Below are 23,810 nucleotides of genomic sequence, written 5' to 3' on the forward strand. Positions count from 1 at the left end.
GTGCCATCGAGGACCTGGGTCAACCAGTGTGTCAACAGCATCGGTGCTCGCAGTAGGCATCACATAAAGCTATTATGATTTTGAGATAGCCTCTGGGTGGACAGCGTATATCAGTTGAGAGCACGGCGGGACGCATTTGGCAACGCAATCCACATCGCTCATCCCCACCTCGAGTCCCATTTCCCGATGCTTTCAGCAAGGACCCAGTTAGAAGTACCGCGTTGTGCGTCGCCGTGGCTCGACACAAGCAAAGACCATGTGTCCTCTGACTCAGGGCGCGGGAGTCGCATCGGCGTCCGCAACGACGACGATGGCGGGATGTAAGTCACTGGAGCAGTCGGCATGCCGTGGATCGTTACAGCAGCGAATGCGGGTCGAGGAAGACATGCTTTACTGTCAACGATATGGCTCAGTTGGATAGCTCAGCACAGCGGAGGACCAGAACATACAGCATGCTGCCAACTATGCTCCGAGTGAATGCTGGAGACAGCAATCCACGCCACCGGATATGCACAGTATCCGTTACATGAGATGGACTTGGCGAGGCGTACATCGCTATGTACGGGTCGCAGCTGTCGCTTGCGAGTAGTCTACAAGAAGCCTGTGGTCAGGCGATGAATGACCAGACGCAAATAACATACCTCTGGCTCCCAAGACATGACATACCTACCCATTCGAACAGAGCGGATATTTCTTCATCCCAATCCTCGCGTTCCTCCTCCGAGTTCGGGCATGAACACAGGGTAGGTTCCGGAACGTGCACATGAGCCCTTCGAGATATGGATGGTCTGACGACATGCTCAGTCGATCCCCCAATTGGAATTGAGTTTGGTCCTGAGGATATGAGCCTATGGTAGGTAAGAGGAAAAAATCGGACGAACCGGCGTCTCGTAGGTAATATGAGATATTCCAGAGTCCGTGATCCGCGTCCCATTGAGTTATAGCAGCTTGCTGTTTTGGCCCGTATTGGTGTAACTTCCGTGTGGCAGGATCATCTGGCACACCTTCAGATAGCGTGCATTGAATGACTGGTGGTGACAGTGTGAAAGGGGCCGTCAGCACGCCTATAGACGGCCTGATCTGAGTTACTGACGGTACATGTCGTCACATCCACTCCAACGCATCTGTGTCCCCGCTAGACCGAGGCGTTCGTAGGCCGTTTTGTCGACGACGAAGGTGAGAACACCTCGTGTATCCAGACTGAACCCGGCGTCTGTCGCCGGGTCGAACAAACTGACAGCGGCAATATCGCTGCGCTCATTGAGGTCAACTTCTTGGTTGCTGCAGAATACACGGCCAAATCGCACCTTTGCATCTCGAGCTTATTCACGAATGTCTTGGCATAGTCGATAAACTTCGTAATGGTCGAGCGGCAGCTCCAATATGTACTTGTCAGGGAGGCTAGTTCTCCCTGGAGCATCAGCTCAGATGGAAAGACCATATCAACCTAGCGGTGTGTAAGAGAAGAAGTCTCGCAGTTCGCAGTGAGTGTGAACTGACATGCCTGTTGAGAAAATGGGTGGGGGGAACGGTCCAGCTTCTTGTTGACGCTCGCGCTACCGTCATACACGCCGGACGACACCACCGTTCTGCGGTGCTCTTGTGGTAAGGTGTTCATTTGCTTTGCGGCAGTGAACAAGCGGAAAGTTCGTTGAGCAATATGATAGTGATGGTCCTGGTTGATCCCAAAAATCGGATTCAGGCTCACATTGCGCATTTCCCGGGATGCCATAGTCTACGTACCGTGAAAAGACGCTACTACCGAGTCACCGAATGATATGGCGTGGCACTCGTACTACGTAGAGTGGGCCACTTGGGCCGGAGCCGCCGGACGCTGTCATGTTGTAGTTGACACGTGATATCGCGTGCTGCGTGGCTAAATGGATCCCCTCCTCCTCCTCCTCCTCCTCCTCCTCCTCCTCCTCCCCTCCTCCGTGAGGGTAGGTTCGGGTTGACTCTATCCATTTTCTCTGTCCGCGATGACGCTCTCCGCTCTTGCCTGCTCGCCCAAACGCTCGTTGAACGTCTGCGGCACCCTCGCTAGGCTGAATGGCAGGTCTCCCCTTAGCCATCTCGGTAGCTGAGCTGCATCGCTCCCGTCTCCTCTCGCCGCTCTCTTCGCCTCCTTGAAGTCCGCCATCTGATTCTCGTTTCCCCTTGTGCCCCGGGACCCAGTGTAATGTGAAATTCATTGACACATGCATGAGAGTTTTAGCGGGCTGCGATGACGACGTCGTTAGGCCCCGCTCAGAAAGTGCGAACAGAGGCGGAGGTATGCACGCCGATTGGGCTGCACCACCAGCTGCGCTTAGTCTCCCCTAGGCAGACTCTAAACACGACCTTTTTGTGGGGGAGGAGGGCGGTCTTATATGATGCTGCGCTGGTGTCCGGTCCGTTCTTGGTGGCACGATCCTCCTCCTCCTCCCCACTGGCAGTGGCTGTGCGGTTTGATCGCGATCTGCGCACTAACTACATCCCCGAATAGTGGCGTGGTAGGTAGCCGATATGATATAAACACTTTATTTGTGACGTAGGCACACCCATCTTCGCGCAAACATGTGGCCTACTGAATCACTGTTGAAGACCGAGCTTTGGCAGGCACCGCAGGTATCAGAACTTGGGGAGCTCTCGTACCTCCGTGCTGAATCTATCTCCAAAGCTTATGGCGAGTCCTTCTTTTACGTCTGTATCATGTAGCTGACAGCCAGGCAGGTCTCAATCTGAAGGATATTGCGACGCTTACGCCTAAGTTCTGGAAGCTGCACCAAGACCCAATCTTATGTATTGACGGCGCCGCAACCACCTTATTAACTATCCACTACAATCTGTGTCTCGGTACGCTTAGCACATACCTACCACACAGGAACGATCTATATCCGCTCGCGCAAAGCCTTGCTGAGTACCAGACAATGTGAGTGCTTCTATCTCGTAATGTCGTTGTACGATGCACTGACCGTCAGACGTCGTAGTGGTCAATTCTGTCTTACCGAAGGTATGCGAATATCTATGCTAATGAGCGAGTAACGTTGTAACTTTGTCACAATAGTCAACCATGGACTTGACGCGTTCAACTTGGGTACGACGGCAACCTTGCACGCAGACGGGAGCTTTGATCTTCATTGTCCTACTGCAGCCAATGCTAAGTAAGTGCGCCGTACTCATGAACCTTCTTGCAGCTTATTTTCTTCAGATACATGCCGCCGACTATTCCTGTGCTCAGCCGCCCCTGCGTCGCCATCGTCTTCGCACAGCTCGTGGTCGACGGCGAGAAGAGGGGCATCCGCCCTTTCGTAGTCACCCTGAACGACGGAAAGTCCATGTCTAAGGGGATTTCAGCGCAGTGAGCATCTAGGCATAACGCAGCATTTCTGACAACTGCTGACGATCATCCCAGGCTTGTCCCCACCCGACACGGTGCCGCGCCCGTCAATCATGCCATCACTCGATTTGAACATGTTACGCTGCCCTCGGCAGCCCTCCTCGGCGACCTCGAAAAGTCGGACTCGCCGCACCAGGACTTCCTCCAGGCCATCTGGCGCGTCGGTGTTGGCACACTCTCCCTGAGCGTGATCACTATCCCCCTGCTCCAGATTGCGACGCTCATTGCATTCAAGTACTCCGTACGCCGCAAGATCGGCGCGCCCGATGGCGCGCCACTGCCTATCATCTCATTCCGCACGCAGCAGATGCCCATCTTCCATGCGGCGGCGCAGGTGTACGTTCTGCAGGCGTTGAGCAAGCACATCGTCTTGCGCTTTGCGGACACGACGGCAGACCATCGTGTGAGACACGCTGCGGCGACAATATTCAAGGCGGCCACGATGCGCCAGTGCCAGACTCTCCACCTCGAGCTCTCTGAGCGATGCGGTGCACAAGGCCTCTTTGCTTATAATCAGATTGTGTCACAGTTGGTGTGTAGTGCTCTGGGTGCCGCGTGCTTCACTCACTGTGTTGTTTAGAGTGACTTCCGGGGCATGACCATTGCAGAAGGCGATATCCTCGTGCTTTCCATCCGTACGCTATTATATCAGATACTCGCACCCAGTGCGTCTGACGGATACGACTACTCCACAGGTCTTGCTACTGAGCTACTCGTTGGGAAATACAGTCTTCTTCCGGCCGCGGATCCAGAGAGCCTCCTTGCGAAGCACGAAACCTCTCTCTTCGACGAATATCGCGAGATCGCCAGAAAATACGGTCATCGCAGCAAGGCATTCGCATCCCTCGTTCTTCCCCGCTGCTTGTCACTCGTAGAGGCCGTCGGGGCACGCATGGCATACGAGGCCGCGCTCGCCGAAGGAGTTCCAAAGCCGCTTGTGGATCTCTACGTTACCCACACCATTAGGGAGGATCTTTCCTGGTACGTCGAGGCTGGTATGCTTACCCGTGCCAGCCATATGGAGAAGGAGAACGACGCCTTTGAGGCAGCGTTCCCTGTCATGGGAGGATACATCAACGGAATGGGCGCGGCGCCCTTCGTGCGGGCTCCCATTGTCAGCGATGCGAAGTGGGAGCAATTCTTGAAGACTCTCAGAGTATTCAAGCCACCGGTCTCCGGTGCTGTGAGGCTCTGACTGGCTCACCGTCGTACTAGCAGGAGTTGAGCGCTGGGCAGCAATTGTCCCACCGAGGAGTCGGGGATCGGCGTCTGCGCCGCTACGGAATCTTACCATAGCAACTCGGCAACATAGCTGAAACCCATGACGAGGGTACCACAGGCGAGGAGCATAGCGATAAACGACAGAGGACGAACCAATGAAGAGGACGAGGGGGAAAGAGCGCGTAGTAATGAGGTCGACGTACAGACATTACACTTTGTTCCAGGTCTTCCTGTCATACTGCAATGATCATGAGGATTCTGTACTGCCTGTGCCCATGATGTCGTTCGAAGATGCCACTTCGGCTCTATTCTGACTTGATCAAACGTGCCCAGCCTCTTGCCTGCAAGAGACCGGTCGAGCACTACCGTCCGTGTCTAATGATCTAGACAACTGTCGACCCCTGCTTGCCTTCCGCTCTCTCTGCGCGCTCCTTCTCTACCCACGTCGTTGCGTTCTTCGCCGCGTCATACGGGCGCACCATGTACATCATCAAGTACCCTTGCAGGCTTGCCATCGAGAACTCGCGCTCTGGGATCGCTTCGGCGAACTGGGCCGCCAACACCCTTGACTTCGCGCGGGGGAGCGTAGCGCTGCGCAGAGACTGAGAGAGGAGCTGTTGTTGTTCGGGGGCATCGGGTGTCGTGGGTGTGGATAGGAGGTCCTCGTCGTCGCTGTACTTCTCGTTGAGCGGCTCGTCCGGCGCCCCTGGCGGGCTGTAGAATGCCTCGAAGAGACCCCGCGCCTGATCCTTGCTCGCGAGCTTGAACTCGATGTGGAGATCCATGCGGCCCGGGCGCACAAGGGCGGGGTCGAGCGCGCCGTAGTTGTTCGTTGTCGCGAAGAGGATGCGCCCTTCTTGCGCGCCGATACCGTCGAGCGCGTTCAGCAGCCCGCTCAGCGTGACACGACCCTCCATCACATCCCGCTTCTCCTCTGGACCAACCTCATCACCATCCTCGTCCTTGAAGACCTTCTCTTCCGCTGGAGGCGGGGCGGCGTGAGAGGGTAGGCTGCGACCCACGCCCTTCTTGAATGCGACGTCGACGTCTTCAAGAAGGGCGATGCACCGCTCGGGAAGTTCGGAGAGCAGTTGGTTGAGACCGGTGTCATCAAGCCCGGCACGAGACAGGGTAAGGACGTAGACATCCAGGCCCAATTCGCCTGCAATACTGTGGATGATCGACGTCTTACCCGACCCAGGTGCACCGTACTAAGTGAACTCATGGTTAGCATGTCATGCTTCGCAGCGCGTAGACGAAGGACTTACCAACAGGTACCCTCGACGGAATGGGATACCTGGTCGAAGCTCACGTTAGATGCTGCGATAAAGTTGACCCGGGAAATATCGAAGACATACCTCTCCTGGTATACCAGTCTTTGCTCGCGAGGAAGTTGCGTGTATCGTTTACAAGAAGTTCTTTGACACCTACGTCAAGGACGATGGATCCCATGGGGCGTTTCGGTCGTGATATAATGTGCCTCCACTTGTTTGATCTTCACGCAACGTGAGCAAATCACTAATGTCATGTTTACAAGCCCAGACTCACGACTCAGAGCCGTATACAGTAACCAGTTGTGCTTCGGCGTTTTGGTATGCTTTCTTTGCTTCGAGGACCAACTCGTTCATTACTTTGCAATCCCAAGCCAGCAAGCTTCACATAGTCATATATTAGAATGGTAGTCGTTATCAACGAGCGCCGACAGTACGTACCTGATTTGGATGGACTCCTTGACTCGGTAATAATTGCTGGCAATATGGGAGCGAGAGACCAGGGTATAATGGCCCCTATACCACATTTTGTGGCTGTCGAAACGGCCGGGCTTATAGCTCACTTTACGGCTCGACAGTCGATCCTCTTCTTGGCCGGGAATGGCAACCTCATCGGGGTTGATGCCATATGTGTTCGTCGTTGCTTCCACGGACCGTGCCTTGCCTAGCGTAGTCAATGAGTCATGTCTCCGCAAAACCATAATCACTGAGAGCTTACGCCATGAGGGATGTCGTGCCAGCCAATACTGGATCCATGCTGTTCAACAAGCGATTAGTCGCTGTTACAACCACATGGTTTTGCACCTACTGTAGGCCACATCTTCGTCGTCAAATGAGATGGTAACCCAGAACGCGTTGACCACGGTGTCCCAGAGGTTGTAGAACAAACGACGGGAGATCTCGATTATGCCACCCATAATGATAAGGTTCAGCCACTCAGGCATTGACGACAACGAGAACGTCGTGAACATTGCGTATATGGGGTCGGATAGGTCCTCTAGACCCCTTGCCGATAAACTGGTCGCGTTCACAAACGTCTCATTTGCTTCTGAGGCACGTAGCACAGTCTGTGGGTCGGCCATGATGGTGAGCTGTATCAGGGGCGTCGCAACAGCGACTTACTACGGTTTATATGGGTACGCTGTTCCCGATCCATCTAGCCGCAATGAAGGCCAGTGCTTAGCGCTAAGCTGAATGTACCGCCTCCTGGACGATCTTGATCCTTGATTTTGTCAACGCGCTGGCCGCTCATGCATCATCGGCACAGCCTGAGCTTCCGCATACGCCGAGGCAACGGACGCCGCGATAATCGAGCTCATCGGGGGCTGGGAGCTTGAGTTTGAATACCTAACGGGCAGTCGTTAACGCGTTGTACACCAGGTCTTTGCGTTAGATTGCAATTGTTCCCTAACCTCGATCGAATGGGCCAGACTCGATGGTGCTCAGCACCAGTGCCGGTGTGGTGTACGAGAGTGCGATGGGATCAAGTTGATCCAGGTAACCGGGCTTTGAAGGCACTGCTGCGGTTCCTTGGGCATTCAGAAGTATGCAGCGTTGCGGTTCAAACTCACCATGAAACCCGGCTTGCTGTGAGCCTGTGACGTGGCGATGTGGCGCGAGCATTCCAGGACGCGGTCACGAGACGAGAGCTCGCTACTACGTCACACGTGAGTCCGTGACGTGAACCGCCGGAACGCTCGAGCCTCAGCGTCGCGACTGTTTGGCGACTGTCATTCACTTTGCATATCTACTTACCCTGTGTACTACATTCTACTGATACGACACAATTCCGCAAGCTATATCAGACAACATCTGACGAGTCACATTCTCACTGGCAGGCGGCGAAAGCGAGTGCAAGGGCGCCGGGCTGCTACTCAGGCAGGCTGTTCAGGGCCATGCCGTGCAGCATACGGATTGCAGAAAAATACGACGCCTCAGACAAGTTGATTGTACAAGTATTCACACGAATCGAGACTGTCACTACTTGCAGTTCATCATTGTTACTCGTACGTACTCTCTCATATGAGTGACAGTGATGATACCTGCTTCCCGGCTTGTACTCTCTCAGCCCTCTCCTTCTCAACCCATCCCACCACATTCTCGACTGCATCATGCGGCTGTAGCTTGTACAGCATCAAATAGCCTTGTAGGCTCGCCATAGAGAACTCCCGCTCCGGAATCGCTTCAGCGAAGTGCGCTGCCAGATCCGCCGACTGAGCGCGAGGCAAAGTAGCAATACGCGTAGGGATGATTTGCTGTTCGGGTAGGTCTCGTGCCGCGAGAGTCGGAAAGGGGGGTTCATCGTCGCTATACTTCTCATCGAGCGTGTCATCCGGTCCACCCGGTGGACTGTAGAACGCCTCGAAAAGACCCTTCGCTTGCTCTTTGTTCGCAAGTTTGAAGTTGATGTGGAGATCCATGCGACCCGGGCGGATAAGCGCAGGGTCAAGTGCGGCGTAGTCATTCGTCGTTGCGAAGAGGATACGTCCTTCCTGTGCGCCGATACCGTCGAGTGCGTTTAGCAACCCGCTCAGTGTAACGCGACTCTCCGTCTTGTCATCTGTGTTGTGGGACTGGTTGGGTTTGTCGTCTTCCCCTATCAGCACGTCATCTCCTGCTTTGACGAGACTCCCCTTCGATAGGGACCTGCGAGCCATGCCGCCCTTGAAGGCCACGTCAACGTCTTCTAGCAATGTGATGCACCGCTCAGGGAGGTCGGACAACAGCTCGTTGAGACCTGTGTCATCGAGTCCAGTCCGTGACAGAGTGAGGACATACACGTCCAGGCCAAGGTCCCCGGCGATACTGTGGATGATTGACGACTTGCCAGAGCCTGGAGCGCCGTGCTAGAAGGGCGCATGTACGTTAGTCAATTGAAGCGTGGTCGAACAAAAACTCTACCAGAAGATAACCTCGACGAAATGGTATCCCTGTCGAGGAGGATGAAGGTCAGATCCAATTAACCTTATAACCGACAGCATTTTGATTACCTCTTCTCCTGTACCATTCCTTGCTTGCTAGAAAATTACGGGTATCGTTTATGAGCAACTCCTTGACGCCTGCATCCAAGATAATGGACTCGATAGGGCGCTTTGGCATTGAATTGAGACGCCTCCAGCAGTTCGTTCTGGCGCCGTATCAGCAAATGGGAATTTATGAAATATAACGGAATTTGACTGACGGATTCGAACCGTATACATTCACCAGTTTTCCTTCGGCCTGCAGGTACGCTTTCTTTGTCTCAAGAACAAGTTCATCTAGTATGTTGCGACTCAGGGAGAGCATACTGCGTAATGATCGAGAGTAAGATTTCGCTCTTTAGCACCCGAAAACGAATATTGGTACCTGATACTGACAGACTCCTTCACACGATAATAGTTGCTTGCGATATGGGAGCGGGTCACGACTGTATAACATCCTCCATACCACATGCGGTGGCTGGTATAACGACTGGGCTTGTAACTGACTTTGCGCATTGACGGGAGATCGTCTTCTTGGCCTGGGATAGCGATATCCTCAGGATTGATGTCATAAGAATTGGTGGTCGCTTCTACTGATCTTGCCTTCCCTGCGTGCTGATATCAGCGAGGGGTACTGCGTAGAAATAAATGTCCGGAACCTACGCCAAGATGGATGCCGTGCAAGCCAGTAATGGAACCACGCTAGGCAAGCCATCGGTGAGCTAGCGCGAGAACAATGTCCGAAGCGATACTCACTGTACGCCCAGTCTTCATCATCAAAGGTGACAGTGACCCAGATTGAGTCCACCAATGAGCCCCATAGCATATCGAAGGCACGACGAGATATCTCGATCACAGCACCCATAATAACGAGCTTCAACCATTCGGGCATGATTGCATTCGTCATGACGGTAAAAATCCAGCCAACAGGGTTGTATCGATCGAGTAAATCCTGCGTCGTAGTGTTGCCGAAGGTATGATTCGTTCCGACGAAATGCGACATAACGCCTGTTGTAGCAAGTTGATGATGAGCGTCAGGGGTCAGGACGGATGCGCCGTGGATACCAGAGCACGTTCTCCTACAGATACCTTATATCCTCGGGACGTGCTGTTCTACTTGTGGCCGTTGCCACTGTGTGGTACAGCAAGCCACTGCTTCTTCGCATCGTGTGTGGCCGCTGCCACTGTGAGGTACAGCAAGCCATTGCTTCTTCGCATCGTGTGCGGCAAATAACTCCATAGCGGAATGAGCGCACAACCGGCATAGCCCATACTTAGGCTGTGATTCCAGCTGAGGACATGTTGAGCCACTCGTAAACGCCCACGACCACACTCCGGCGAGTCGGGGGAATCAAGTCAACATGTGTTGAACACAGCCGCCCTAGGACAGTCGATCGGATTACGCTCGCATGCATAGATGACGCTGAGCACTCACTGGCACGGGCTAACACGGAGATCGTGTGCGTATGAGTGCGCCTGTGGTAGCTTGTCAGATCTATAGGCAGGATGTAGAGGCAAGGGCGCACCATACATCGTAATAGATTGGGGCCGTTCAGGGTGCGGGCCCGTCCAAAGAAGGAATACCCTGTCGTTCGTAAGTTAGATCCAGCAATAAGTACATGCCACGACGTCGTCTTTGTGATAGTCGGGAGTCCCGGTGTTTCGTATGAACGCCAGGGACGCAGATATCGTAAGAAGCAAGAGATCCGCCCCGCATACCAGCGGTGCTACGTCTCCGATGATCCGAGCTTCGTGAGCGCAAAGACAGTGCCTGGTGGGTGCATCTCGAGCGAAGCGCATACTTCCAGCGTTCTCAGGCCGAGTTCGCACTGACAACATCTATCTGTATATCAGTCCACCCGAGTGCGCCCCACTGGGCACTCGGCCGTCGAAAAGTGCTTACTAGTGCTCGAGCCCGTGGGTGGAATCCAAAAGTGGTTCAACAGTCCGCAGCATGTCAGAAGAGGAATAGTAGTCTGATGTCATAGTACGCTCCAATCTATCAGTTTGCGACTTCGGATGTCACGCAAATACATACTCACCTCTATTGAGCCTTGACAATGCCAGATAGGGTCTCTCGCCGCTTTCCTCGCTGTCCACAAGCTCCCGGTCATGCAGCTCGGCGACTCAAATGGGTGTTGACATCTGCTCCGCTCTCTCCGCTCTTTCTTTTGCTCCCCGTGCCTGTGTTCTGAGCCGCATCGTGTGGACGCGTCGTATCGCATCAATTAGCCTTGTAGACTTGCCGTTGGGCTCCGAAATTGCCTCGGCAAACTGGGCCGCCGGAAGTCTTGACGTCGTAGCAGGAGACTAAACAGTGCCGGTGCAGAACAGGCGCTGGGATCTTTCAAATCACCATGCCCATGAGGACAAGGTCCAAGGATCAGCCATTCTGGTATCGTTGGGACTGATAACGCGGTGAATGATTAACGGTCCGTATTGACCGGCGATGGCATCGTTGACAACTAGCTGTTGTATTCCAGTGGGTGCTGTTGACTTCGAGGACACAGTACGTGCCAGTACGTGCTCTGCACTGTGATAGCAAACGCGCGAACCTGAGGGACAGTGGTAGCAGACAGTAGTTATGCGAACACAAGCAGTAACGCACCTCTTGATATACCCGCGCAAACTCACTCAGTCCACTTAACTGTCAACGTGCGGCATGAACGGTCATGTCGAGACTTCGCTGCCTCGTCATGCGTGTGCACTGGGACGCTTGCTACGACCAGTCTTGGCATAAGAAGCCGATTGGGTGTATACTCAGTGACCACGCGTCGTGCAATTTGCTGAGATGAGCTACCTGGTGAAGCGGAGAGATAACCGAAAATGTGGCGCATCGACTCATCAGAGGTGCAAATGCCATACAGTGTACTACCGTTCCTTTACCCAGGTGATTGAGACTTGCCTCCCGTGGGCCCGCGTCTTGAATGAGATGGGCGCTGTTTTCGGTACTTCGTAGAGCATTGTCGAGAGCACTGGGCTGAATATTTTCTGGACGCTGTGCTCGTTCGTTCTGTACCCAGAGCTAGAATAGTTGCGGAGGCGGAGCGTCACGCAGAACCGCTCCTTTACCCAGCGTGACATCACGTCAACTCGCGGAGGAGTGTGAGTCACAGTTACCGAATTCAGAAGGAGACTGCGCGCTCCAGTCACGCATTGTCACTGTCAGCCACCCTTGTTGCTCAACGACATTTATCTACGACGCTCTTCCTCCTTCACCATAGACTTGGAATTTTTGGTGCAACAAAAATACTCACCAGCATCGTCTTCGATTTTTATGTGGACGCATAAGGGAGTGTAGTAGTCACTGTATCACTCCCGAATCGTGGCTTCGCCCGAAATGGTATGTTTCGGAAGTGTCATATTTCCGGGAAGCACATAGTCGTGCGGTCCCCATGAAAAAATTACCGTAGCTCAGGCCATACTCTGGGATAGCTCAGGTTAATTTACAGAATTTTGGCTCAAGGACGGACTGCCCTGGGTGCACATGGGTAAAGGAACCACCATGGGTAAAGGAACGGTAGTACACTGTACTAGACACTCAGAGCAAGCAATTGTATTGGCATATTCTCTCCTAAAGATGTCTTCATCAGCTCGCACGCGTAGTCGTGTTACTAAATCCTCTCACCCCCGTTGTCCAGCTACCGTCTCCCGCTACGCGTTCATGGTAGCCGCATTCTGCCCTTTCACCCATTTCTCCACGGCTTCGACGCCCTCCTCCGGCTTATCCTTATATAGCATGAGATAACCCTGAAGGTCTGCCATCGAAAATCGTCCTTCTGGGATAGGATCTGCAAAACGTGCGGCTAACTGTCGCAAGTCAGTCTCAGTGCCCGGGTCCTCCGAATCTCTCGTTGACGAGGTGCCCGCGTCATCCACCGCCGACATCGCCTCAGCTGGGGGAGGAGTAGGGGGAGGGCTCAGTGGCGCAACTCCTTGTAAAGTATGAGTGCCGAGGTCGTCTTCACCATGATACAGCGCCTCGTCGTCTCCATCGTCGCGCGTATCAGAGTAAAAACGGTAGAACAGCCGCGCTGCTTGGTCTTTGCTAGCGAGCTTGAACTCGAGGTGCAAGTCCATGCGTCCAGGGCGGCACAGCGCCGGATCAAGGGCGCGGTAGTGATTTGTGGTCGCGAACAGTATTCGACCTTCCTGGGCAGCGATGCCATCCAGGGCATTGAGCAGACCGCTCAATGACACACGGCAGTGGGCCTCCTCCTTCTTTTCTTGCCCTGTGCCACCGTATTGACCTTCCCTAGGCTCCTCTTCGGAAGGACGGCAAGAGACATCTTGACGGAACACCGCGTCAATGTCTTCGATGAGCGCTATGCACCGTTTGGGGAGTTCAGCGACTAGCTGGTGCAGAGTAGTGTCATCTAGCCCGGCACGGTTCAGAGTCAACATGTAGATGTCAAGACTCAGTTCGCCTGCAAGGCTCTGTATGGCGGAGGTTTTGCCTGTTCCAGGAGCTCCATGCTGAACGGGGGTCAGCGACCTAATGTGTCTATCTCCGCAGCGGGAGAAGAGTTATAAACACGTACAAGGAGATACCCTCTCCGGAACGGAATACCTAGGAACGGACATTGTCAAGAACCGCTTGGCGCAACTGAGTTCAATGGACCGACCTCGCTTGGCGTACCAGTCGGCACTGTTGAGAAAATCGCGCGCGTCGTGGAGCAATCTTTCCATCGTCCCGCGCTCCAGTATAATCGATTTCGATGGCCGTTTTGGCCGCGCGGTCACCTGTCTCCACGCCCTGGCAGTGAAGGTTCTACTGAATGAACGTCATCGGACGTCGTGCTGTAGCTAGAGGAGCGAAAACCTACGCGTCTTGAGCGTATATGCACACGAAATCATTCTGCGCCTCTACGTAGCATTGCTTGGCTTCTACGAGAAGCTCATCGACGACTGAATTATCACGGGTCAAGAAGCTACGGAATATATATATGAGATGGCGCCATGGAGCAATAGATGGACGCTACCTGATATGCAAAGACTCCCTGCATATGTCGTATTCTCCGTAAACGCGTTCACGCTGGACCACAGTCCAGTACCCATTGTACCACATGGTATGCCTTGCTTTTGTGCTCGGAATGTAGCTCAAGGTGCGAGCAGCTCCGTTCCTCTCCGCTTGAACGGGGACAGTCACTCCATGTGAAGGCACACCATACATCCGAGTAGTCGCCTGGACAAAGCGTGCGTCACCTGAATGGTAATTGCAGAGTCAAGAGAGAGGCGGAGACAACAATAAAGGGAACTGACGCCAGGACGGATGTTTGGACAACCAATACATTATCCAAGCTTGTAGATGCCTCCGTCAGCACTTCGATCAAGCCGAACCATGTCTGACTCACTGTAACAAGCATCTTCGTCTTCGAAGGACACCGTCACCCAGCAGGCCCGATGCAGATGCTCCAGAATTGCAGACGACATTTGCCGCAGTATATCGAGCATCGCTGCTATAAGAAACAGTTTGAGCCATTCGGGCAGCGGGAATACACTGGGCTTCGTGGAGGCTTGTCGGTCGGGGGGCGTCGCACTGTACACCGAAGGTCTGTCACCTGCGAGCTTGCTCGTATTGTTCGCCGGCTCGGCCATTGTTGCGATGAACTGTGGCAATGAAGCTAACAGAAAACGCGCAGAGGACGCAAAGAGTGGTCGGGCACGTCAGAGGTTGGTGCCATAATACGGCTCTTATACTCTCTCTCATGAGCGCGACCCTGAAGCAATGCGGGCGGATCGGGCGCGCCAGATGCGCTGAGCCGTAAAGGCTCGCCGATGATCGTCATGCCGTTCAAGTTACTCAGCAATAGCGCAGACCATCATGAGCAGCGTGAAGAGAGTGAATATGTCTCTATAAAGGTCAGAACATTCGTCCCAAACGGCGAGAAGGTAACTTGCGTGTTACGCCTCGAGTTCTAAGTGCATGCGCCTGCTGCATGTACGGCATTGCCAACGAGCAAAACTGTAGCATGATTTTAGCGAAATAATCTCCGAACAGAAGGAAGAACAGAGCAATGGAACTGCCAACGGTAAGCGGCAAAGGTGGTCCCCCGAGACGTGGAACTTACGGATGTAGTCTGGCACGCATGGACGACTTGCTCTGCGGCGTAATGTACCTACGCTATGTACCGCGGCCCAGCGCGTGTCTGCAGGCACTTGATGGTACAGTTGTGCGAGGACATCGAGCCACGTAGGCCGCCACGGCGTAGGCATTGAAAAAGAATTGTCTATGGTGTCTTGATGGACGACAGTTGGGCGACCGTGACAGTGAATGAACTTGAGCGCTCAGCGCAAATTGTATCGTGGACAGAAACTCAGAGTACGTGTCGCCACCACGTGACCACCTTAACCTTGCGTTGTTTTGTTCCTCGTTCGCTCCTCGCCTGACGCACCATCCTCACTAGCACTGTCCGAGTCTGTCTCGCACTTTATTTGACTCAGAGACACCTCTATATACTCCTTGGACTGGGTGCAACCTACGAGGGCTTGCATGAACCATTGCCGGCCCGTTCTGTCGGCCCTCGGAAATCATTGTAGGTCAAGTTCGTCGAAATGGAATGTGTGTCTCAGGAAATCTAGAAGTCCGCATTCAAGCTCGAGCCACACTGTGACTGCTCCCATGTCGGAACCAATCTTGGAACGTCGGATTGCCCTAGATCTCACATACGTTCTCTGTACGCACGTCACAGATCTCACAGGTCTCCTTGGTATCATTAACTCAATGTGCGCGGTGGTGTCACCTAGATCCTGAGTCTTCGCAGACGTCACTTGTTCTCGCTCTGCTTACTCTGAGTCCTATTCTAATCAACGTAAGTCGCCTTCAGTTCGTGTTGCTACGTCGCTAATCATATGACTTACTGTGACTTGCATGGAACAGCCAGCTTATGCCGTTCTTTCAGTACAAACGCGCGAGCTGTTCTTCATTGAGATGTGGGCAGGACAAATGCTATGTGAAGCCCTGAATTGGGTGATCAAGCATGCCATCCAGGAGGATCGTCCAACTCGTACGTGTTCGCCATCGTTTCCCACATACCCTACCTTGGAGGCAACGAGGCAGCGCGTAGAACGCAGCGTTGTACGGGATTGATATGCCTGCGCCTCGTTCAGAGTTTCTGCGGGCACAAATGAACTGTTTGAGACCACATTCTAACCACTCACATAAACGTATGACCCTTACGGTCCGGTTGAGAGGCTCCGAATACCAATCCCAAGCCTGTCTTTGTTTCTTCTCGAGCTAATCGCCTGACAGGAGAGCTGGGCGATGGTTTCGGCTTCCCGTCGTCACACAGCCAATGGATGGGTTACTTTTCGACCTTTCTCATCTGGCACCTAACGTATCGCCATCGCTTCGCATCTTCAGGATGGCGTTTCCTTGATTTGTCCTGGCGAATAGCAGTTTATATGGGTCTCGTGGGATGGGCCCTTGCTGTCACATACTCGCGGTGAGTACACAAAGGCATTCTACGGGCCACTATGGTTGAACCATCACGCACACTTCCATGCCTTCTAGGTATTATCTGTCGTACCACACCCCTCGTCAGGTCATATGGGGCCTGTCCATAGGCGTCCTTTTCGGCACATGGTACTACGCAGTGGTCGAGGTTCTGCCAACTATGTGGCCAAGGTCGTCACTCGGTCGTGCACGCGCTGCCGTGCTCGAAAACCCAGTGAGCACCTGGTTCAGGATCCGAGACGGCTGGGCGGTCTGGAGCGATGGGGGAAAGGAAATCGAGTGGCTCCGCTGGAGAGCTGAATGGTCTAGGTCTGCCGGTATGAATAGTGGGGGTCTCAAGAGGGAATAGAGTGCCGCGTGGTGGCCTGGTGCACAAATCTAGGGTTGATCATACGTTTCAGAGCTGTGACAATCCAAACCACCCGGATATCGGTCCTGAGCAATTGTGCTGAATAGATTCTTTCGAGAGAAGAGTGTCCCATACCTCGTTCCTTGTGGTACCGTGTCGGGTGCGTGATGCAGTGGCTTGCGACGATCATGAGTCACTAAACCCTCCATGGAGTAACTCCAGTACCATATCTACGATGGCCTTGGACGTATGCTGACCACTGCATGACGCCTAGAGGTATCTGTGGACCAGCAATGTCGGGAAGATTCTACAAGACCTCGCCAATTCATACCCGGACCGCAATGTTGACGTCCCTGCACATGCATCAGACTTGCTAGACGCGCTGCCGGCATGCCGCTATGGTAAAGATGATCATGGATGATCGCTGAGTACCGCACCAACGAGCACGATTTTGCTACGTGAACGCCGACGACATCGCGCGACTCCGACCCAAAAGGCAACATTAGTTATACAGTGGCATAGTAGCACTAGTATGCAGGTTCATGTCTACAGTATGGCAGACTACATGCCCGAGGGCAAGGCTCAACGAGTCGACGGCGCTCTTCACTGCAATGTCTTGAGCCTTGAAGCTTGACTAGCCTCTTGACTCTTCAGCTTCCATATTTCATGCTCATTGCTTATCACCGTTCGAACTTCGCGAAGCTCTCGACACGTCCACGTGATCGTGAATCATATCGCGATCGCGCCACCTCCTCCTCATTTCCCCACCGACCGTTCTCCGTGCCCCACCACAGGCTCGTTGCCCAAGACCTCCGTTCGCTGTCTAGCGACGACGGGCCCTCTCATGCTACAGCGTCCACGGACTGTTGCATCAAGACTACTGGGAAGTCTGAGGTCACCGCCAGCTCTACGTCGCTCGACAAGCATGTCTTCAGCAAAACTTCCGGAATGCTCTATCCCCATCTTCACCACGGTCGCTTCGTATCGTGAGTGGAGGAGAGAGGCTCACGATGCCAAGCAGAAAGTGGGCTTCGTCGCGACAATGGGAGCGCTGCATGATGGTCATCTGGCCTTGGGTACGTCGGTCAGACACCATCCTTCCGCGGTTACGACTGAGAGCCTGACTTCAGTAAAGAGGTCACTGGCTGAAAATGACCTGACTGTATTGTCAATATTTGTCAACCCAGCGCAATTCGCGCCGCACGAGGACCTCGCGACCTACCCATCTACCCTGCCTCGTGATTTGGAATTGCTCTCGGCCATGTCTCTTCCGGTCAATGTACAGGGGAGCAATGGGCCTCTGGTCCGCAAGCCTTCAGCGGTATTTCTCCCGACGGTGTTGGAGATGTACCCTTCCGGGATATCGCAAACCATTTCCGAGCAGAAGGGGACCTTCGTAGACGTCAAAGGCTACGAACACCAGATGGAAGGGAAAAGCAGACCTACATTCTTCCGCGGAGTTGCCACTGTCGTGACGAAACTGTTCAATGCTATAGAGGTGCGTCCATGCAACATGCCATCGCCTACCTGTCATAGAACACTTTGCAGCCGACCCAAACGTACTTCGGTCAGAAAGATATCCAACAGGCGCTGCTATTGCGCCGCATGACACGAGACATGCTGCTGTCTCATCCCTTGCCTGACAAGCTCCATATTGTGCCCACAGTACGGTGCGTAATGTGTGGTCGCACGGTTGAGATTGTGACTCATGTCAAGTAGCGACTTGACATCATCGCTTGCGCTGTCATCTCGCAATGCGTACCTTACACCGCACGAGCGCGAGGTTGCCGCGCCGGTCCTCCATTCCGCACTGCAAGTGAGCAAAACGGCGTGGCAGAACGGCGCAAGCAAGCAGGAGTGTATACGGCAAGCTTGCACCTTGATCACAGACACGGCGGAGAAGGCAAATGCGTCCGGCGGCGATGACAAGATAGACATTCGTTTGGATTATATCGAGTTGAATGATCCCGAGACCTTCGATGTGCTTCCGGAAGAGGCTTCGCGAGCGCAATGGGAGTCGGAAGGCTCAGAGGGCAAGGGCCGCCCTGTGATTCTCAGTGGTGCCATGTGGGTCGGACGGACGAGGCTGATCGATAACATCATATTAGGAGACACACGAAAGCTAGGTATAATCGAGTAATGCAGAATGCAGGTTTGGCAGAGCATTGTTATGCCGTCGATAGTGTCTCAGGGCTCGTTGGCATCGACGGTGGATGGCCACACGTTCGCTGTACCACAACCTTGAACCAGTTTGGCCAATCTCCTCGTACCTCGAAGTTCGCCATCTGTTCTCGCGTCAAAGTCACACTGGGTGTGTAGTGGACGGGTGTAGAGGGCGTCGTCGCAAAGGATATACTGGATAGGAACATCTTTATCTTCTTGGCGCCGTCGGGGCCGAGAATCTGGTCGTCAGTGTGCGGGACAAGCTTCCTGACGCTCTCGTCGTTGAAGAAGTCGACCAAGTGCTCGATCTTCATGTCGCCCACGAAAGCCACTCGGAAGCGTGACCAAGGGTAAGTCGGCAAGCTGTCATCGGGAAGGCGCTCCAGGAGAACGAAGAGTATAGTCTTCGCCTCGGAGATAGCTTTTGCACTGCGAATGGGGCGGACCAGCGCATTGTAGCCAGCGGTGAGGAGCGCAGGCATGAATTTATCCCCGAAAACGCGCAGCTCGTCCAGGAGCTGTCCTGGTAGCGCCGCAGAGTGTTTGGCCGCCTGGGCGGCCGGGACTAGCGAGAGGTCGGAGAAGAATTGGTAGTCGACCTCCTCGACACGAGCGCGGCGTTCGCGCTCAAGTCGGCAGCGCTTTCTGTGCTCACGCCAATGGTTCTTCTGGCACTCACTGCTCTGTAGGATCAAGCCGTATCAATACTATTGAAGTGATCAGTGTGTTGCACTGTGACCTACGCAATAATGTACAGCCTTGCAGCCGCTGCATCTGGAAAAGCTTTCCACCTCGCGCTTGCCCTTATGGCCTAAGGAACGCAAGTTGCTCAATGAGTTGGACGGCATTGGCCAGTATCGGAATACCTACAATGTGCACACTGGTTGAGCATCTTCCGTGCTTCTCTTGCTTCCGCGCCAGACTCCTCGTAGCATCGAATGCGAATCATCCCGCCTCTGGCAGTTTCCTGGGATATCGTAGGAAGAAGGCAGATTTTAAGTCTAGAAGGTCAAGGGGCAAGTCGATGGAAGGTGGGAGAGCGAAGGATTGAGTGAGGCTGACTGTTAAATGGTCATCATAATGCAGACCGTCGCGAATGCCCATCGTCTGCTTCGGAATGCTACCAGGCGCATCAGGATTTGAACTGTCAAACATACATCGCGTGGCTGGTCTTGCTCACGCGGACATACAAAGGCACGCAGGATATTTTGAATCGCACACAGTGGTAGGCAGTGAAGGTGACTACGGGACCTTGAAGGCCGCGAGGATTTGTCCAGGACTCCTAGACTGTACCATGGATTTACCTCACAAATACGTCCTGAGCACCGATGCTGCCAATGATAACGTCGACAAATCATGTCCGACTGATGTTCCATATTTGGTCGTCTTCAGATTCAGATATGTCGAAAGGTATCTGTGAATGTATGAACGCTGCACCAGAGCACGAGACATATACAACGTACCTTCGCCAGCATTTCGTCGAGATCGTCATCTAGGTAGACAAGCACTTCTGCCATCGTCCGTAGGCCATCTGCGACCAGATCCCCAGACACAGCTCCAGCAGGCGTATTCCACATACTTGCCAACGGCGCCGGTATCCTTGTCAGCCGGATCGAGAAGCGCAATGATCTCTTGCGGATCCTGTATAATTGCCCTAGACATCGGGTAGCAATAACGAAGAAGATTGTCGAGAGCGCAACTGTTCTTCCCAGGAACCTCGACGACGGTAGTGTTCTTGACTTCCGACGGGTGTTCATCGAATGCAACTGGTGGCTGCGGTAATGAGAACATGCCTCAAAGACAGAAGAGGCCTCGGACAGTATCACTTTGGGGACCCTATAGTCATCGCCGTCTGATGAGCGGAGGATTGTGTCTGTGGTCATCTTTGTGAATGGGTGTTCGTAGGGCATGGGGGGAGGTCGTGCGAGCCGCCCCTTGACAAGCATTGTCAATGAACCATTCGACAAGGGTACAGCCTAGGGACACTGACCACGACATTTATAGAGAACCACAGTAGCGCGAGATTGCGGTGGGAGATTTACGACGTACGCCCCCCTCGCGTCCATACCGGCAGAAGCCAAACTCTGTCCAGATAAGTAAGGTGTTGGGCATCACCGTCTTGCAGGGCTTTTCATGTGCCATCGCGAGAACCCCAAGAAAGGCGGAACGACCTAGGCAGCAGTGTCTAATCAGTCAATTACGAGCCATTCGCTCTCTTAAGTCACTGTTCTGCCATCAGAAATTGGATATATGCATCGATGACGTTAAGTACGTGTGCACTGTACATTTCCTCCGCGTCATAGTCTGTGGTAGCAAAAGAGCGTGAATAACTTAACTCCAACGAACCCCGGGCCAGACCAGCTTCAAATTAGTCTTGGATGGCCCCGAACACGTCCTCGACCCTCCATCCCGTTTCTTTCCCCTTGTCACTGTTGGCGTCCGCCCGATGCTGATGACCGCCCAAGAACACGTTCCGGTTTGGTGTGCGCTTGAGACGCTCGATGTCTGCACGGATGATCTCGTTGCAGAACATGTCCAGATTGAGATCGTTCTCGTCGTATCCAAACGGTTGCTCGATTTCCTCTCCCGCGGCCAAAAAACCGAGGTAGATGAACGCAGCGATACACACACCCGGTATGGTGTACCACTCGAACTGACCAATGAGCTGGAAGGGCAGGAAGAACAGGTACACCCACACCGTATGCCGGATGTGCACGGCATAGACGAATGGCAACGGCGTGGTCAGGATGCGCTCCAGGGCACCCAGGGCGTCCTCCAGACCGGCCAACGCTCCTATCATGCCTCCGAGACTAGACCCCGGGACGCTCTCGCGCTCCTCAAGCACGGACAGCCACGCCGACAGAGCGAATATGGTTTCGAGCGGGAGGCTCTGGCCACCACCCGCGACCCGCGGTCGGTGCTTCGCATGCGTCATGCGCGATGCGTCGATGGTTTCAGGGTTCACGGAACGATGTCCGACCGCAGCGGTCGTAACGCGAGCCTCTCCGGCGAACTTGCGCTGCCCACCGCTCTCGTCGAAAGCGTCTGCGATGCCCTGGTCAACCGTTTCCCCCGTCTCCGCTGCCCCCGTGACGACAACCCCAACTTGACCCTCTTCGTCTGGCTGTATCCTCCGCCCTCTCACGAGCACGAAAGGCCACGCCAACGCCCTGCCGAACGCTTTCAGGAAGGCACCAGCCTCGTCTCCGAACGGGATTAGGTCGCTAGAGACTGCCCCTATTACGCCGGAGTCAGTGCGCCGCGCGCGCCCAGGGAGTAGTGGATGGTGATCCTGAGCGTCGTCGCCAGATATAATGCTGGAAAAGCTGGAGGAGGATGTGCGGTGTGAGAGCAGGCGTTGGGCTGCGAACGTGCCATATGTGTTGACAGGTGGGATCACTGGATCTGCGCTCGTGCCAGCAGGGTCCGCGTTAGGCGTCGTCTGCTCGGGGGATGCAGGGGTCTGTGATGCTCCATTGGGATGTTCTTGTTCGTCGCGAGGGTGGTGTCGACGGTGATGTGGATGGTTGTGCAGAGGCCTGACTAAGCCATAAAGGTCCTCGTAATAGATACCCATTTCGCTCCTTAGATGGTGTTTGACAGCGACCGCGAAGCCCAATGCCAAGTCAAGCGCCATACGCTTTTCCTCCATACACCTCTTTCTCTCGTCCGGCGGCGTCTCGTGGTCAGATTTGGGGCCAAGTCGGAGGGGAACGTGAACCCATACGAGACGCGTGAAGGTGCGGAGGTTGCGGATGACGTCTGACCATGAGCTGCGGCCCGTCCAGTAGCGATCGTAGCCAGACATGGCGCGGTAGGAGATGACGAAGCCGATGACAACTCCAAGCACGGTGAGGAGCACGGGGGGGATGTCAAGCCTGACCTGAGTCTTCATGGACAGCGTCACCACACCGGCTGCGAAGAGCGTGTGCAACGTTACCGCTGGCCATATCCTCCATATCACGGTGTCTCTCCCGAACGTCCAATGGAGGAAGGTCTTTGGTTGACCCACAGGCACCTCGTACACATCTGTATACAGATGCCATGTTCGTTCCGAAGAGGCGGGAAGGAGGGCGTGATGGCCAGTGGAACTACGCTTCGCATGAGATGATTGTTTAGAGTGTAATGGCGTGGGTCGTAGGGACACCATGGTGAGCGTGAGTACCGTCGTCTATAGACTTCGGTATCCCCGGGTCTACACTTCGAGACGTACTTCGGTGGTAAGCGAAGCAAGGGAAAGAGTGGGTTCGTCAGCGCACCGAGAACGTCGTGCACAAAGTGACTTCCAGTCGATGACGGCTTCACGGCGTTCGTACAAGCCTTCAATAAGATGTGCACGACCGGATTTGTTGTGGCTCACTCGGGGAAGAGGCACCCGCCGCTGGGGAATGGGGTCTGTGTGCATTTGCTCAACATTCTCCCATCACTTTGGTTGAATAGAGACACTCACATCTTGGGGTATATGGTTCTCGAGGATGAGTACTTTTCCTAGTCAAGCGGGGCCGCATGTGTAACCGCGCGCGTCGACGTGTTGTTTGTGCATGTTGTGAGTCGCAGACATTGCGTTTGACTCCGACGCTCCTCTGCCGCAGATTGGCCGCAGACACTACGCGTACGCCTCTCCCTCAGAACGAACCTGCGGCTTCCCTGCAGTCTTGTTGAGATCCTATTCAGTATGCCTTAATATTTTTGTTTCGAAACACTTCTACGCTCATCTCCAAAAGCTCCGAGTCGTCAGTTGTCGACACGCCTTTCAGTGTCGACGACACCTGTTAGTTGATGTGCGAGACGGCGGAAGTACTGCATAAGTACTGGACGTGGATGATGTGAGTTTACCCAAGATGAGTGGCATGTATATAGTCGTTGACTATCCATGTTGCCGTGCTCCTTGAACTCACATGTCAATTGACAATGGCAAAGTCTTGCATATACCTCACCGCAGAGCCAAGATGCAGAGTGTGTTTTCTTTTCTTTTTGCCGGAAAGTGCCTGCGATGGTCATCATGCGTGCA

The 23,810-nt window shown here is 54.0% G+C and overlaps 9 protein-coding genes across 9 annotated transcripts; 3 read left to right on the plus strand and 6 right to left on the minus strand.

The window, feature by feature from the left end:
- Positions 1 to 1,803, minus strand: C8Q71DRAFT_260912 (ribonuclease P 40kDa subunit-domain-containing protein). Its single transcript, XM_047917371.1, has 8 exons — positions 1,744 to 1,803; positions 1,501 to 1,675; positions 1,308 to 1,447; positions 1,094 to 1,251; positions 882 to 1,028; positions 642 to 834; positions 450 to 590; positions 1 to 393 (listed from the first exon to the last, which is right to left on the minus strand). The coding sequence occupies exons 2-8, from the start codon at positions 1,564 to 1,566 to the stop codon at positions 159 to 161; spliced, it is 1,080 nt and encodes a 359-aa protein (XP_047775531.1). The 5' UTR covers positions 1,567 to 1,675; positions 1,744 to 1,803; the 3' UTR covers positions 1 to 158.
- A 753-nt stretch (positions 1,804 to 2,556) lies between these two features.
- Positions 2,557 to 4,592, plus strand: C8Q71DRAFT_777302 (acyl-CoA oxidase; the record flags this gene model as incomplete). The annotated part of the gene is made up of 8 exons (XM_047924708.1): positions 2,557 to 2,665; positions 2,713 to 2,911; positions 2,970 to 2,992; positions 3,047 to 3,143; positions 3,191 to 3,340; positions 3,395 to 3,911; positions 3,960 to 4,014; positions 4,075 to 4,592. The coding sequence occupies 8 exons, from the start codon at positions 2,557 to 2,559 to the stop codon at positions 4,572 to 4,574; spliced, it is 1,650 nt and encodes a 549-aa protein (XP_047775532.1). The 3' UTR covers positions 4,575 to 4,592.
- On the minus strand, positions 4,506 to 7,439 carry C8Q71DRAFT_777306 (P-loop containing nucleoside triphosphate hydrolase protein). Its single transcript, XM_047924709.1, has 8 exons — positions 7,284 to 7,439; positions 6,680 to 7,218; positions 6,590 to 6,628; positions 6,313 to 6,535; positions 6,149 to 6,253; positions 5,959 to 6,095; positions 5,869 to 5,897; positions 4,506 to 5,811 (listed from the first exon to the last, which is right to left on the minus strand). Exons 2-8 carry the CDS (start codon positions 6,951 to 6,953, stop codon positions 4,984 to 4,986), a joined length of 1,635 nt encoding a protein of 544 aa, XP_047775533.1. The 5' UTR covers positions 6,954 to 7,218; positions 7,284 to 7,439; the 3' UTR covers positions 4,506 to 4,983.
- A 368-nt stretch (positions 7,440 to 7,807) lies between these two features.
- Positions 7,808 to 10,038, minus strand: C8Q71DRAFT_261136 (P-loop containing nucleoside triphosphate hydrolase protein). The gene is made up of 7 exons (XM_047917373.1): positions 9,588 to 10,038; positions 9,495 to 9,533; positions 9,217 to 9,439; positions 9,053 to 9,157; positions 8,862 to 8,998; positions 8,773 to 8,801; positions 7,808 to 8,717 (listed from the first exon to the last, which is right to left on the minus strand). Exons 1-7 carry the CDS (start codon positions 9,832 to 9,834, stop codon positions 7,890 to 7,892), a joined length of 1,608 nt encoding a protein of 535 aa, XP_047775534.1. The 5' UTR covers positions 9,835 to 10,038; the 3' UTR covers positions 7,808 to 7,889.
- A 2,238-nt stretch (positions 10,039 to 12,276) lies between these two features.
- C8Q71DRAFT_261230 (P-loop containing nucleoside triphosphate hydrolase protein) lies at positions 12,277 to 14,565 on the minus strand. The gene is made up of 8 exons (XM_047917374.1): positions 14,186 to 14,565; positions 14,094 to 14,132; positions 13,814 to 14,036; positions 13,658 to 13,762; positions 13,457 to 13,602; positions 13,373 to 13,401; positions 12,460 to 13,307; positions 12,277 to 12,405 (listed from the first exon to the last, which is right to left on the minus strand). The coding sequence occupies exons 1-7, from the start codon at positions 14,427 to 14,429 to the stop codon at positions 12,486 to 12,488; spliced, it is 1,608 nt and encodes a 535-aa protein (XP_047775535.1). The 5' UTR covers positions 14,430 to 14,565; the 3' UTR covers positions 12,277 to 12,405; positions 12,460 to 12,485.
- A 614-nt stretch (positions 14,566 to 15,179) lies between these two features.
- On the plus strand, positions 15,180 to 16,908 carry C8Q71DRAFT_777330 (PAP2-domain-containing protein). Its single transcript, XM_047924710.1, has 7 exons — positions 15,180 to 15,367; positions 15,429 to 15,508; positions 15,579 to 15,643; positions 15,712 to 15,838; positions 16,084 to 16,276; positions 16,345 to 16,796; positions 16,859 to 16,908. The coding sequence occupies exons 2-6, from the start codon at positions 15,454 to 15,456 to the stop codon at positions 16,634 to 16,636; spliced, it is 732 nt and encodes a 243-aa protein (XP_047775536.1). The 5' UTR covers positions 15,180 to 15,367; positions 15,429 to 15,453; the 3' UTR covers positions 16,637 to 16,796; positions 16,859 to 16,908.
- Positions 16,909 to 17,561: 653 nt separating this feature from the next.
- Positions 17,562 to 18,776, plus strand: C8Q71DRAFT_713814 (Pantoate-beta-alanine ligase; the record flags this gene model as incomplete). Its single annotated transcript, XM_047920937.1, has 4 exons — positions 17,562 to 17,712; positions 17,767 to 18,134; positions 18,185 to 18,306; positions 18,356 to 18,776. The coding sequence occupies 4 exons, from the start codon at positions 17,562 to 17,564 to the stop codon at positions 18,774 to 18,776; spliced, it is 1,062 nt and encodes a 353-aa protein (XP_047775537.1).
- A 28-nt stretch (positions 18,777 to 18,804) lies between these two features.
- C8Q71DRAFT_726272 (uncharacterized protein) lies at positions 18,805 to 20,709 on the minus strand (the record flags this gene model as incomplete). Its single annotated transcript, XM_047921753.1, has 7 exons — positions 18,805 to 19,482; positions 19,543 to 19,610; positions 19,670 to 19,766; positions 19,862 to 19,919; positions 19,957 to 20,081; positions 20,263 to 20,440; positions 20,516 to 20,709. 7 exons carry the CDS (start codon positions 20,707 to 20,709, stop codon positions 18,805 to 18,807), a joined length of 1,398 nt encoding a protein of 465 aa, XP_047775538.1.
- Positions 20,710 to 20,915: 206 nt separating this feature from the next.
- C8Q71DRAFT_261403 (UPF0187-domain-containing protein) lies at positions 20,916 to 23,314 on the minus strand. Its single transcript, XM_047917375.1, has 2 exons — positions 23,250 to 23,314; positions 20,916 to 23,194 (listed from the first exon to the last, which is right to left on the minus strand). The coding sequence occupies exon 2, from the start codon at positions 22,947 to 22,949 to the stop codon at positions 21,168 to 21,170; it is 1,782 nt and encodes a 593-aa protein (XP_047775539.1). The 5' UTR covers positions 22,950 to 23,194; positions 23,250 to 23,314; the 3' UTR covers positions 20,916 to 21,167.
- Positions 23,315 to 23,810: the final 496 nt, after the last annotated feature.

Source organism: Rhodofomes roseus (assembly GCF_022264815.1).
Source record: "Rhodofomes roseus strain CIRM-BRFM 1785 chromosome Unknown C8Q71scaffold_21, whole genome shotgun sequence".
Lineage (NCBI taxonomy): Eukaryota > Fungi > Basidiomycota > Agaricomycetes > Polyporales > Fomitopsidaceae > Rhodofomes > Rhodofomes roseus.